This window comes from Callospermophilus lateralis, chromosome 18 (assembly GCF_048772815.1).
Source record: "Callospermophilus lateralis isolate mCalLat2 chromosome 18, mCalLat2.hap1, whole genome shotgun sequence".
Taxonomy (NCBI): Eukaryota; Metazoa; Chordata; class Mammalia; order Rodentia; family Sciuridae; genus Callospermophilus; species Callospermophilus lateralis.
The window spans coordinates 17,959,136-17,970,462 of NC_135322.1; the positions used below are offsets into that span (position 1 = coordinate 17,959,136).

General features: G+C 48.2%; 1 protein-coding gene across 4 annotated transcripts; it reads left to right on the forward strand.

Annotated features, from left to right (window-relative positions):
• Positions 1 to 309: 309 nt before the first annotated feature.
• On the forward strand, positions 310 to 7,703 carry Znf792 (zinc finger protein 792). Of its 4 annotated transcripts, XM_077105697.1 has the most exons (6): positions 310 to 711; positions 1,399 to 2,478; positions 2,738 to 2,800; positions 3,940 to 4,066; positions 4,575 to 4,697; positions 5,317 to 7,703. In XM_077105697.1, exons 3-6 carry the CDS (start codon positions 2,789 to 2,791, stop codon positions 7,218 to 7,220), a joined length of 2,166 nt encoding a protein of 721 aa, XP_076961812.1. In that variant the 5' UTR covers positions 310 to 711; positions 1,399 to 2,478; positions 2,738 to 2,788; the 3' UTR covers positions 7,221 to 7,703. The 4 variants fall into 4 exon arrangements, with proteins under 4 accessions (XP_076961812.1, XP_076961811.1, XP_076693764.2 ...); XM_077105696.1 differs by lacking the exon at positions 2,738 to 2,800; XM_076837649.2 differs by lacking the exons at positions 1,399 to 2,478; positions 2,738 to 2,800.
• The last annotated feature ends 3,624 nt before the right edge of the window (positions 7,704 to 11,327 follow it).

Below are 11,327 nucleotides of genomic sequence, written 5' to 3' on the forward strand. Positions count from 1 at the left end.
CCAATACCTACACCGGCAGGACGGGTGCGGGATCCTTCCCGGGCATGACCTAGCGCTGGGAACGGTCCCTTTAAGAGGAAAACTCAGGACGGCCCGGCGGAGGGGGCGGAGCCGCCCCGGGCCCCGCCCAGGCCCCGCCCCCGCTGCTGGGTCGCGTGCTGAACAGAGACCGGGTCCTGGGACTCGGCTGGTGCATCGGCGGCTGGCGCCCGGCCACCGGCTGCAGGAGAGCGACTTTACTTCTGGCCGCGGAGGCCGGAACTTCCTGCGCGACAGTCCGGCGAGTCATTTCCCGGTGGCGGCTCTGAGTCCCCGCAGCCGGAGACCCTGGTTCGGGTGGGAACGTGGGGCCTAGCCGCTGACCCTGCCCGGGGGGCTTTTCCGGATCGTGCAGGAAGGACGCGGAATCTCGGACCCTCAGTCCCGCCTTTGCACCAGCCGGGACCCCCTGGAACTGGGGTGTCCGCCGGGGTCTGGAGGTCCGCGCGCTCTCCGCACCCGCAGCGGCGGCCTGGGCCGCATGCGCCTTTACACGGCTTAGGGAGGGGCCACTGGGGGCGGCAGCGCCACCCTCAGCCCGGGGTCCTGTCTCACCCGGGCCTGGCAGGATAGGTGGCGGTGGGGATGAGTCCCGGAGAGCCACCTCTGTCACCTGCCTCTGACCTTTCCCAGGCCTCGATGGCTGTGGCGGCGTTGATGGACCCCGGGCAGGTGAGTAGGTGGTCTTCAGACCGTCTGTGGTGGGATCCCCACCCTCTTGGTCCTGGCGCTCCTCTCCCTGCTTGAGTCAGAGAATCCTGGGGACGCAGGGAACATCATTCCAGGCTTAGGGTCCTGGAATGCAGGCCAGGAATTACATAGAGCAGTTTCCATTTCCGCACTCTGAAGGGTGAGGGAGAAGGTTTTCTGCGCACAGGAACCTGCATGTACAAGTGTTTGTGAGGGTCAGTGTGTGTGTATTTGTGTGCAGTGAGTTGGGAGCCAGGAAATGTGAGGTTACTGCTTCTGTGTCTGCTGGAACCGGGCCGCCCACCCAGTAGGTGCTGGGAGCCCCGGAGGATTTAGAGCAGAGGATAAATGTTGGGGATGCAAATCAAGTCAAGATGGCGCCTGGCAGTTTGCCAGGAGGAGTGGTTTGTGAAGCAAGGCCAGCAAGCCATTAAGATGACCAGGGTTCCTTATTGGCTGACTGCTGTATCTAGGTGATGTTAATTGAGTTAAGCTGTGTGCAATTAGTTGGGTATATGTACCTCTGCTGTCCTGCAGAGAAGTGGCTCCTGCTACCTTGGGTGCCCGCTACTTTGAGTTCTCGCTCAGTTCCAGATGAGTTCACTCACAATAAAGTAGTTCTTGTTTCAACCTTCAAGTTGCTTGTCACCTCTCCGTTATTTTTCCCAGCCGGACTGGGGCAGATGAAGGTGGTAGGACTTGGATCTTAACCAGACTCCCTGTGGATGCAGAATGGAAACTTGAATGTGTGGTGAGGATGGACATCAGGCAGGCCAAGGAGTAGCCCACTGCAGTAGTCCAGGTCAGTAGAAGAACTGCAGGTGGATTCTGGATCTGCTGAGCAGACTTTCTGATGGGCAGGTGAGAAGGAGGACAAATGACACCATGGTTCTGGGTTTTAGCTGCAGGAAGGATGGATGATCTGTTAACTGAGAGAGGAGGTTGGTTCTAGTGGGAATTTTTGGTGGAAATAGGTTAGGTTTTAGCCATGTTGAATCTCTGATGTTCCTGAGATTCTGAGTGGATTTGAAGAGTGGATGGATAATATATGTTCTGGGGTGGGGGAGGTGTTAATTAAGGGCATGAGAACAATATGCAAACTGAACCATGGCCAGACCATATGTAAAAGTGGCACTCTGTCCCGAAACCTGCCCAGGAAACCACCCCCTCATGTTCATACACACCCCAGGAGGCCAGCCTGCTGCAAGTCAGACTTGCAGGAAGCCAGATTGCCATCTCTAGTGATAGTCCAGCTAATTAAATAACAACTTCAGTGACAGTTGGTCACCTGTGTGGTCTAGGCTTGATTAATAATTGACAACTGTGATTGTTGTTTCTGTGTCCAACTTAGGACCAAACACAAAAAGCCAAATGTGTTCCCCCCATCATACAGACTGCCCTGCTTCTGGTGAGTCCACTTACAAACAACATCCGCCAGCCTCGCCCTTTGCCTCCAGTCAGGGCATACCTGCAGCTCTCCCTGTTCTCCATTATAATGCTTTCCCCCAGTTCTGCCTCCCATTGAGCCTCTGCCAAACCCTCAGCAATGGAGGCTGACTCCCTTGGTTTAGCCAGCTCTGAAGAAATAGCCCTTGCTTTTCTCGTTTGGGGGCGCGCTCTCTCTCTCTCTCTCTCTCTCTCTCTCTCTCTCTGCAAAACATCCAAATTGTGGCATCCATGTGTCGACAAGAGTGAAGATAGGTGGCAGATTTAAGAGGATGGAATCTTCAGTTCATGGTGACAATCCTGGTAAGAGGAAGTTGTGGCTGGAGAACTGAGAGTAGGACATCTTGCTTGGGCATCAGGGTTGGCTTGTTTGGCATCACAAAAATGGATGAGGAAGAGTGGTGGTCATGGCAAGGGGTGCTGTGTGGGATAAAAGCATCTGGCAAGTGGCCAGATCTTCCTCGGGGCATAGGTAGGAGATGGATATTGAGACTTGGTAATCAGAGAAGTAATGCTCCAGTGAGGTTTGGGCTGTCCTTATCCACCCCCTTGTTCTTACCAGAATTTTGTAGTGACCCTTAATGGAACCGGGGATTTTCAGTCAAGCTGAGGAATGGGCTCAGGGGTAAGTAATTAGTTGGAATTGTTGCCAGCAACAATTGTTGCTGTGGGATGATGGGATGTATTAGTTAGCTTTACATTGCTGTGACAAAATCCTGGGGTAATCAGCTTAAAAGGAAGAAAGGTTTGTTGTATCTCATGGTTTTAGAGGTTTCAGCCCATCATGGCTTAACCCTGTTGCTTTGAGCGTGCATGCATAGTCCATCATGGTAGTACTTGTGGAAGAGAAGGTGTGTTCAGCTCATGATGGCTAGGAAGCAAAGCGAGAGGAGGGGCTGGGATCCCAGTGAGCCCTTCAAGGACCTAATTTCCTTCCAGTAGGCCACACCTCCTAAAGGTTCCACCCCCTCCCAATAGCATCACAGGCTGGGGACCAAGTCTTCAACATATGGGACTTTGGGGGACATTCAAGATCTAGACTGTGGATGGGAGTAGGAAGAGCAGAGGGATTGGCTTTGAGTGTGAGTAATGAAGGGATGGCATTTACAACACAGAGGGGGCCAAGTGCACCTGACACCTCATCTGTGTGTGCTCCGGGTGGTTCGTGTTGAAGCCAGGAGCAGGTCGGGTCTCAGAAGCAGAGGTGAGGTTACCTTTGGCAGTGGGTGACACCAAAGGCCCAGGGCAGAACGGGATCGTGGTTGTATTTGTCGAGCACTCTCTGAGTGCCATATGCAGAGTGACATGTGGGAGTCCATGGAGATGACTGTGCTGTGGACAGGGTAGCTGTGACAGCGAGCATGGAGTGGTGAGGTCCAGAGTTGTTCAAGGAGTGAAGCGCACCCAGGAGTGAGCTCTTGGCCGAGGGGATCCACACTGGGGATTAGGGGAAAAGACGGAGCCCCCTTTTGTTTGAGCCTGAGAAGCATGATGTGGATGGTACTAGGGAAGGGGGTTGAAGAGGGGTTTAGCCCCTCCAGGTCAGGGCCAGAGCTTAGATGGTGTCCCTGTGCCCACTGCTCCATGGCCATCTGTGGGCTGACAGAGTGGTCATGTGGAGCAGGAGAAAAGAGCAAGCAGGAACTGGGCCTGGCGTCTTCCTGGAGCTGGGGAGCAGGGTGAGGGAGGAGGGTGAGTAGGGGATGGGTAGGGCATGCTGAGGAGGGAGACTGATCACAGAATGAAATGTCCTCATCGTGGCAGGGCTGTGTGACCTTTGAGGACGTGACCATTTACTTCTCTCAGGAGGAGTGGGGACTGCTGGACGAGGCTCAGAGGCTCCTCTACTGTGATGTGATGCTGGAGAACTTTGCACTCACAGCCTCACTGGGTAAGGCCGTCATATCCTCCTCGGTGTCCTGAGCTTGTCTCTGCCTGTCCCCTTCGCTCAAGGGACAGCTCTTTCCTTCTCACAGCCAGACCATGGGAACTGCTTCCACTTTCCATTCCATGTGTTGTGGGTTCCAGGGCGGAGCTGTGTGCAGTGTCCTCATGTCCCCGATCAGCCCCACACCTGCTGCCTGAGCCTTGCAGAGAAGTGTTCAGACAGAAGGAGCCTAGCAGTCAGCCTGGTAGAGCCCATCTGATTTGGCCACTCCTCACCTGGATGGTCGTCTAGATCCCTGACAGTGGTTTGGGTTCTGCTGTCCCTTGCTGACATTTCCTGTGCTTGAGTGCCAGAAATTCCAAGTGCTCGTGTGGTGGCTACTTGCTCCCTGGATATTCCTGCCAGACTTCCTCTGTGTGTTCTTTTTGTAATATTGAGTTTTCTGTGATCTGATGTGGATTAGTTCCCCCAGGTAGGTGCTGGCCACTGACCTTCCTTGTCTTTCCCTCAGGACTTACATCTTTCAGGTCCCACATAGTTGCCCAACTGAATATGGGGAAAGAGCCCTGGGTGCCTGACAGAGTGGATATGACAACGGCCATGGCAAGAGGGGCTTATGGCAGGCCTGGTTCTGGTAAGTGGGAGCTGGGGATGATGGGGTGTCAATAGTGTGTTCAAAATAGTCCACCATTTTTCTTATATTCATCATTAGCACCAAAGCCAGTGGCCGCACTCATCTCTGCCTTTCCTTCCCTATTGCCCACTTGGCATCTCTGCTCTGACTTTGGGTCCCTGACTGGGCCCCACCTTTCTGGCCTCCACATCTCCTTCTTGCTACAGCTTCCTCAGTAGCACTCTCCAGTGTTGGATTCCATTTTGTAAATCCTGAGATATGCATATTTCCTTTAAGTGCTTGAAAACTCAGTTGGAATAAGATTTTCCCAGGCCTGGCCTGATGCATAGCCCTCAAAGGTTTACTGCAGTGAAGACTCAGCTGAAAGGCTTTGGAGAGAAGTGAGTTAGAGATACGGCCTCTCCACCCTGTACTGTACCCCATTCTTTTGTTCTTGGTTCTAATAAGTCCTCTCTTCTCTCGTGACTTGGTCAAGCATAAGACAGCAGAGCATAGCATTTTTTACTTTGTCCTGAGGCCTCACACCTTACCAACAACTCTATGGACTCATTCCAGGGTATGTACTGGGGTGTTTTCATCAAAGTTTATATGAACTTCACTAGCATTGCTCTGTTTGCAGATTTTTGCCGTGGAAGAGAGGGTGAGAAGCTGCCTTCTGAACAAAGTGTCTCTGTAGAAGGAGTTTCACAGGACAGGAATTCCAAGGCAGCTCTGTCTACCCAGAAGACCTACCCTTGTGACACGTATAGCCTACAGTTGAAAGACTACCAGGCAACATATCCCAGGCAGAAGCCATCCATGTGTGAGGTGAATGGGAGAGGGTTCAAGGTTGCTGCAAGTCCTCTCCAGCAACAGGCACAGCAGAATGCAGACAGGTCTGTCAGAAGGGAGGAAGGCAGGGCCTCTCCTACGAAGACCTTCAGAGACCACACATCAGAGAAGACTTTCATGTGCAGGGATAGCAGGAAGGACTTTGCAACCACATCAGGCTCTCTGCAGCATCATGTCACTCCAAGTGTGGAGGAGTCACACAGGAGCAGTGAAGGTGCAGTGGATTCTCAAACTATGCGAAGACATAACAAGAGCTGTGAATTCAGGGACGGTGAATTTTTGAGTGACAAATCCACACTTGTTCAACACCAGAGAATCCATGCTGGAGAAAGGCCTTATGAGTACAGCAAATGTGGAATATTCTTTAGCCATGTTACCAGTCTCATTCAACACCAGAGGGTTCACAGCAGAGGAAAATCTTATGAGTGCTGCGAATGTGGCAAATTCTTTAGCCAAAACTCCAGTCTCATAAAGCATCAGAGAGTTCACACTGGTGAAAGCCCTCATGTGTGCAGCGACTGTGGGAAATTTTTTAGCCGAAGTTCCAACTTTATTCAACATAAGAGGGTTCATGCTGGAGAAAAGCCATATGAATGCAGTGAATGTGGGAAATTCTTTAGCCATCGCTCCAACCTCATTCATCATAAGAGGATTCACACTGGTAGACGTGCTCATGAATGCAGGGAATGTGGAAAATCCTTCCGTTGCAACTCCAGCCTAATTAAACATTGGAGAGTTCACACTGGAGAAAGATCTTTTAAGTGCAATGAATGTGGAAAATTCTTTAGCCACATTGCTAGTCTCATTCAACACCAGACCGTTCACACTGGTGAACGACCTTTTAGGTGCAGTGAATGTGGGAAAGCCTTCAGCCGAAGCTCTTACCTCATGAAACATCAGAGAGTTCATACTGGTGAACGACCTTATGAGTGCAATGAATGTGGGAAATTGTTTAGCCAAAGCTCCAGTCTTAATAGCCATCGGAGACTTCACACTGGTGAACGACCATATCAGTGTAGTGAATGTGGGAAATTCTTTAACAAAAGCTTCAGCCTCAATAACCACTGGAGGCTTCACACTGGTGAACGGCCTTTTGAGTGCAGTGAATGTGGGAAAACCTTCAGACAAAGGTCAAATCTGAGTCAGCACCAGGAAGTTCACAAACCAGACAGGCCTTATGAGTGTAATGAATGTGGGAAAGCCTTCAGCCGAAGCTCTGACCTCATGAAACATCAGAGAGTTCACACTGGTGAACGGCCTTATGAGTGCAACAAATGTGGGAAATTGTTTAGCCAAAGCTCCAGTCTTAATAGCCATCAGAGACTTCACACTGGTGAACGACCATATCAGTGTAGTGAGTGTGGGAAATTCTTTAACAAAAGCTCCAGCCTCAATAACCACCAGAGGCTTCACACTGGTGAACGACCTTTTGAGTGCAGTGAATGTGGGAAAACCTTCAGGCAAAGGTCAAATCTGAATCAGCACCAGGAAGTTCACAAACCAGACAGGCCTTATGAGTGTAATGAATGTGGGAAAGCCTTCAGCCGAAGGCCCACCCTCATTCAGCATCAGAAAATTCACGCCAGAAAAAGGAATATAGAGAATGTACTCCCTCCTTGTTCAACACAACACCACACACTGGAGAGAAGCTCTGAGAGTAGGTTTTATGAGGAGCTCTCAGACAGATGTTGAACCTTGGTCACCCAATAGTCTGCACTGGGGAGATTTCCTATGTATGCTCGATATGGTGGAAGCTTCCAGGAGCTGAGTTGCATTTTCCAACGGTGAATGTTATCAGAGTTCTGTCACTGTGAGGATTTATAACAGAAGCTCTCCCACTGACAGACCTCCAGAGTGTATGTCAGCCTCTCCACAGCACTCAGGGAAGGCAGATCTCTTTCTGCTCCCTGGAGAGAATGATCAGTAGCCTGGGGCCATTGGAAGATGTCCTTCCCTTCCCCTGTGGCAGATTTATCTGTGGACATGATCCATTTTTAGCCATGAAGACCTGAGTGGGGTTCTACTGGCAGCTTGCAGAAAAGGTTTCCCTCTTTCAGGGACATTGGTCTAATGTGATTCTTGTGATGGACTTATTCAGCCTCTGTGTTACCTGGCCCAAATACCTACTGCACATTGCTGTTTTGTGTGATAACAAGGGCTTTATTGATAAAGCCACCTTTAATCTCTGTGTTCTGATCACTGTTAGGAGTGGGATGAGAACAGAGCAAATGTCTACTAAGTTAAAGAAGTGTTGTGTGTGCCTCCAAATTTATTGCCTTAGAAGGGACAGTTTGATGGTAAAGAACAACTCAGCCCAGATCTGGCCTTGTGCATTGCCCCCCAGGGGTCTTAAGGAAAGATCATGTGGCTTGGTGAGCCCATTTTTGCAGTCTGAATGCTATGAATTTTCATAATATGACCATGTTATCCTAAGGAGGGGGCAGTTGTGACAACCTCTAAGTCATCTAGGAGCAGTTCATACTTAGAGGATGTGTCCCTCTTTGTTCAACACAACACCACACCAGAGAGAAGCTCTGAGAGTAGGCTCTATGAGGAGCTGTCAGACAGATGTTGAACCTTGTTCACTCATAATCTGCACAGGGGAGATTTCCTATGGATGCTAGATAAGGTGGAAGCTTTCAGGAGCTAATGTATCCCTTTTCCCCTAGCAGTATTAAGCAGTTGCTATTTAACTGATACCTGAGGTTCAGCGTCTGCTAACAGATGTCTCTTTTTACCAAGATGTGGACCCATAATTTGTACAGAAACATGGAGCATGATTATAGGACATAGGTGAGATTATCACAAACCAGCAGGAATGGGTCTACACTAAAAGTGCATCCGCAAGCTTCCTTTGAATGTGGCTGGGCAGAATTCAGGGTTTGCTGAAATTCTCAGAATCTTACCATGTCTGTCCTACAAATGTTTGCTTTGAGAGCAAATAATCTAAACATACTCTGGGCTCTATGCACAATGCATCCCAAGGCCATTGCTGGCCTTTCTACTAAGAGAAAGGATCCTGTTCTCCATGGATGTCACATTCTTTGCTTGCCAAGGCATGAGGAGAGAGATGGCAGAATTATATAAAGGTTACTAAATCTACTAGTTTTCTAAAATGGGTGGTCAGATTTTAATGTGCAACAAATTCTTTTAATGTCTTGTTAAAATATAATTGTCACACAATAATTGACTATACCTGCACACATTTGATAAATTTTGAAATACATTAAGGGAATCAAACCATAATTATGATATTAAACATATCTTTAGGCCGCGACCAGCACCAGCTTCATGAATGAAGGTTTGAAATGTGAGAAATCTCTAAGGAGTTTTGAATTAAAGAGACAAGACTCTAATTACCTTTAAACCAACTCCAGGATGGCTCCTCCTAGCTCCAGCCTCCAGCCACCTATTTGGTAGCGAGGTTTACTGAAGAGTCTAGTGAGAGAGAGAGAACACGCCAGGGAGTGGACTCTTATTGGGGAACAAAAAATTCTGGGGAAAATCCCATCCAATGAAGATTAAGGGGGGCAGTGTCTCAAGGTCAGGGGTGACAATTGGGTCTTCAGGGTAGTGGCCAGACACGTCTCCACACGGACAAGCCCTTGGACCTGAGGAGGGTGGGGAAAGCTCTGGACACAAGATGTGCCTAAGCACCTCTGGCCCAGCCAGGGAGGTAACTCAAATCACAAAGGTGATCTGCAATCAGCATGCTCTCCTCTCCCTGGTCTCTGTAATGTCAAGGTTATACTTGGTTTTCAGGCTAGAAAATTTTTACAGACTCGTAGGCCATTATCCAAAGGGTTTCCCCTTTGGGATAAAGAACTCTGGGAATATCTTACCAGGCCTCAGTGAGGCACTTGTCCCTTTCAGAATCCCAGACATTACTGACAATGACCAAGTACTCTTCTCACTTCTCTGAATGCACCTGCTGGGCACTTGCATGAGACTCTTAGTGGAAAGTCCACCTTCCTAACAGGCTTCAGGTCTCATAGCGTGCTCTAATGGCTGTTGTTAACAAGTTCAAATTCAGTTAAACAAAACATGGCATGTTTCAGTCATCAACCAAACTTCAGGGGTGAACTGTAATGAAGAGTCTGACTCCACTTTTTGATGTTTGCTCATAGCTTTTAAGTCTCATCTCTTTCTTCTTCTTGTACCTCACATCCAGTCAAGCTGGTAAGAAAGTGATCCCACATCTTAACCACAATAAAAACCAAGCCTGACCCCAGGGACCTCACTATGTATAACAACCCTTTCATGTGTGTGTGTGTGTTCATCAGTCTCCATATATGAACTAAAGTTTGGGTGTGGGGGGATCCATCCTATCTTGTAGGGGTGGCTAAAACGTAACTTTCTATATACTTTTAAATATGGCATCAGACATGTTAATTGTTTCTAAATATTTAAGTTAAAAGTACTCAGTACTTTTATTTTTATAGTAACCTTAGTAATGTTGTTCTGAAAATGTTGTGTTTCCATTATAACAACAAGTGGAAAGGGGCTGGGGCTGGGGCTCAGTGGCAGAGCGCTTGCCTCACACATGTGAGGCACTGGTTTCCATCCTCAGCACCATATGAAAATAAATAAACAACATAAAGATATTGTGTCCATGTATAACTAAAAGAATATTTTTAAAAAAGTAGACAGGAACTTTGTTAACTGGAAATGAAGACATTTAGTCCAAGAGGGGAAAAAAATACAAAGCCAAAGCTAAACCTAATGATTATTATTTTTTTAAATGGACACCTTCTCTATGTAAAATAAATTTGGTTAAAAATGTTTTTATCACTATGAACTGAATTGGTTAAGAAACATCACCTAAAATGTAGTGAGCAGAGCATCCAGGGTTTTGCTTTTATCTCAGCTCACGTTGCTATAGCAAAGCACCATAGACTGGGGTTTAAGCAGTGGATATTTTATTTCTCACCGTTCTGGATGCTGGAAGTCTGAGAGGAGGGTGCCTGTGTGGCTGGGCTCTTGATGACAGCTTTCCTCCTAGTCTGCAGATCTGCTTTCTCCTGTGTGTTCACAGGGCCTCACCTTGATGCATCCACATGGAACACATGGAAGGGAGAGAGAAAACCAGCTTTTTTGTTTTGTTTTTAGATGGACCCAATATCTTTATTTACTTATTTTTATGTGGTGCTGAGGATCGAACCCAATGCCTCACATGTGCTAGGCAAGCGCTCTAACACTGAGCTACACCCTCAGCCCCACCACATCTTCTTTTAAGGGCATTAATCTTATCTATCATGAGGGCTCCACACTCTTAAACATAATTAATTACCTAAAGCTTTACCTTGAAATAACATCTCACTGGTAATTAGAACTTCCACCTATGAATTTTGGGGGGCATAAATTTCAGTCCATAACATTTTCCCCCTAGTCACCCTCAAATTCATGTCCCTCTCACATGCAAAATAAATTCATTCCATATTACCCCCAAAGATCTTAACTCATTCTAGCATTGACTTTTTTTTTTCTTTTGGGTACTGGGGATTGAACTCGGGCACTCAACCACTGGGACACATCCCCAGCCCTATTTTTCATATTTTTATTTAGAGAAAGGGTCTCACTGAGTTGCTTAGCATCTCGCTAAGGTGCTGAGGCTGGCTTTAAACTCGCAATCCTCCTGCCTCAGTGTCGCGACCCCTTGCCCGCAAGGAAGACGCAACTCAGGAATCTTCTTTCAGCAGTTTATTCAGGCCCTTGATATTTCTTCTAATTCCTCGTCGGATGCCCCTACCAGCCTTAATAAAGCATCCCAAGCCCCAATGCGAAGCTGCCACGTGGAAC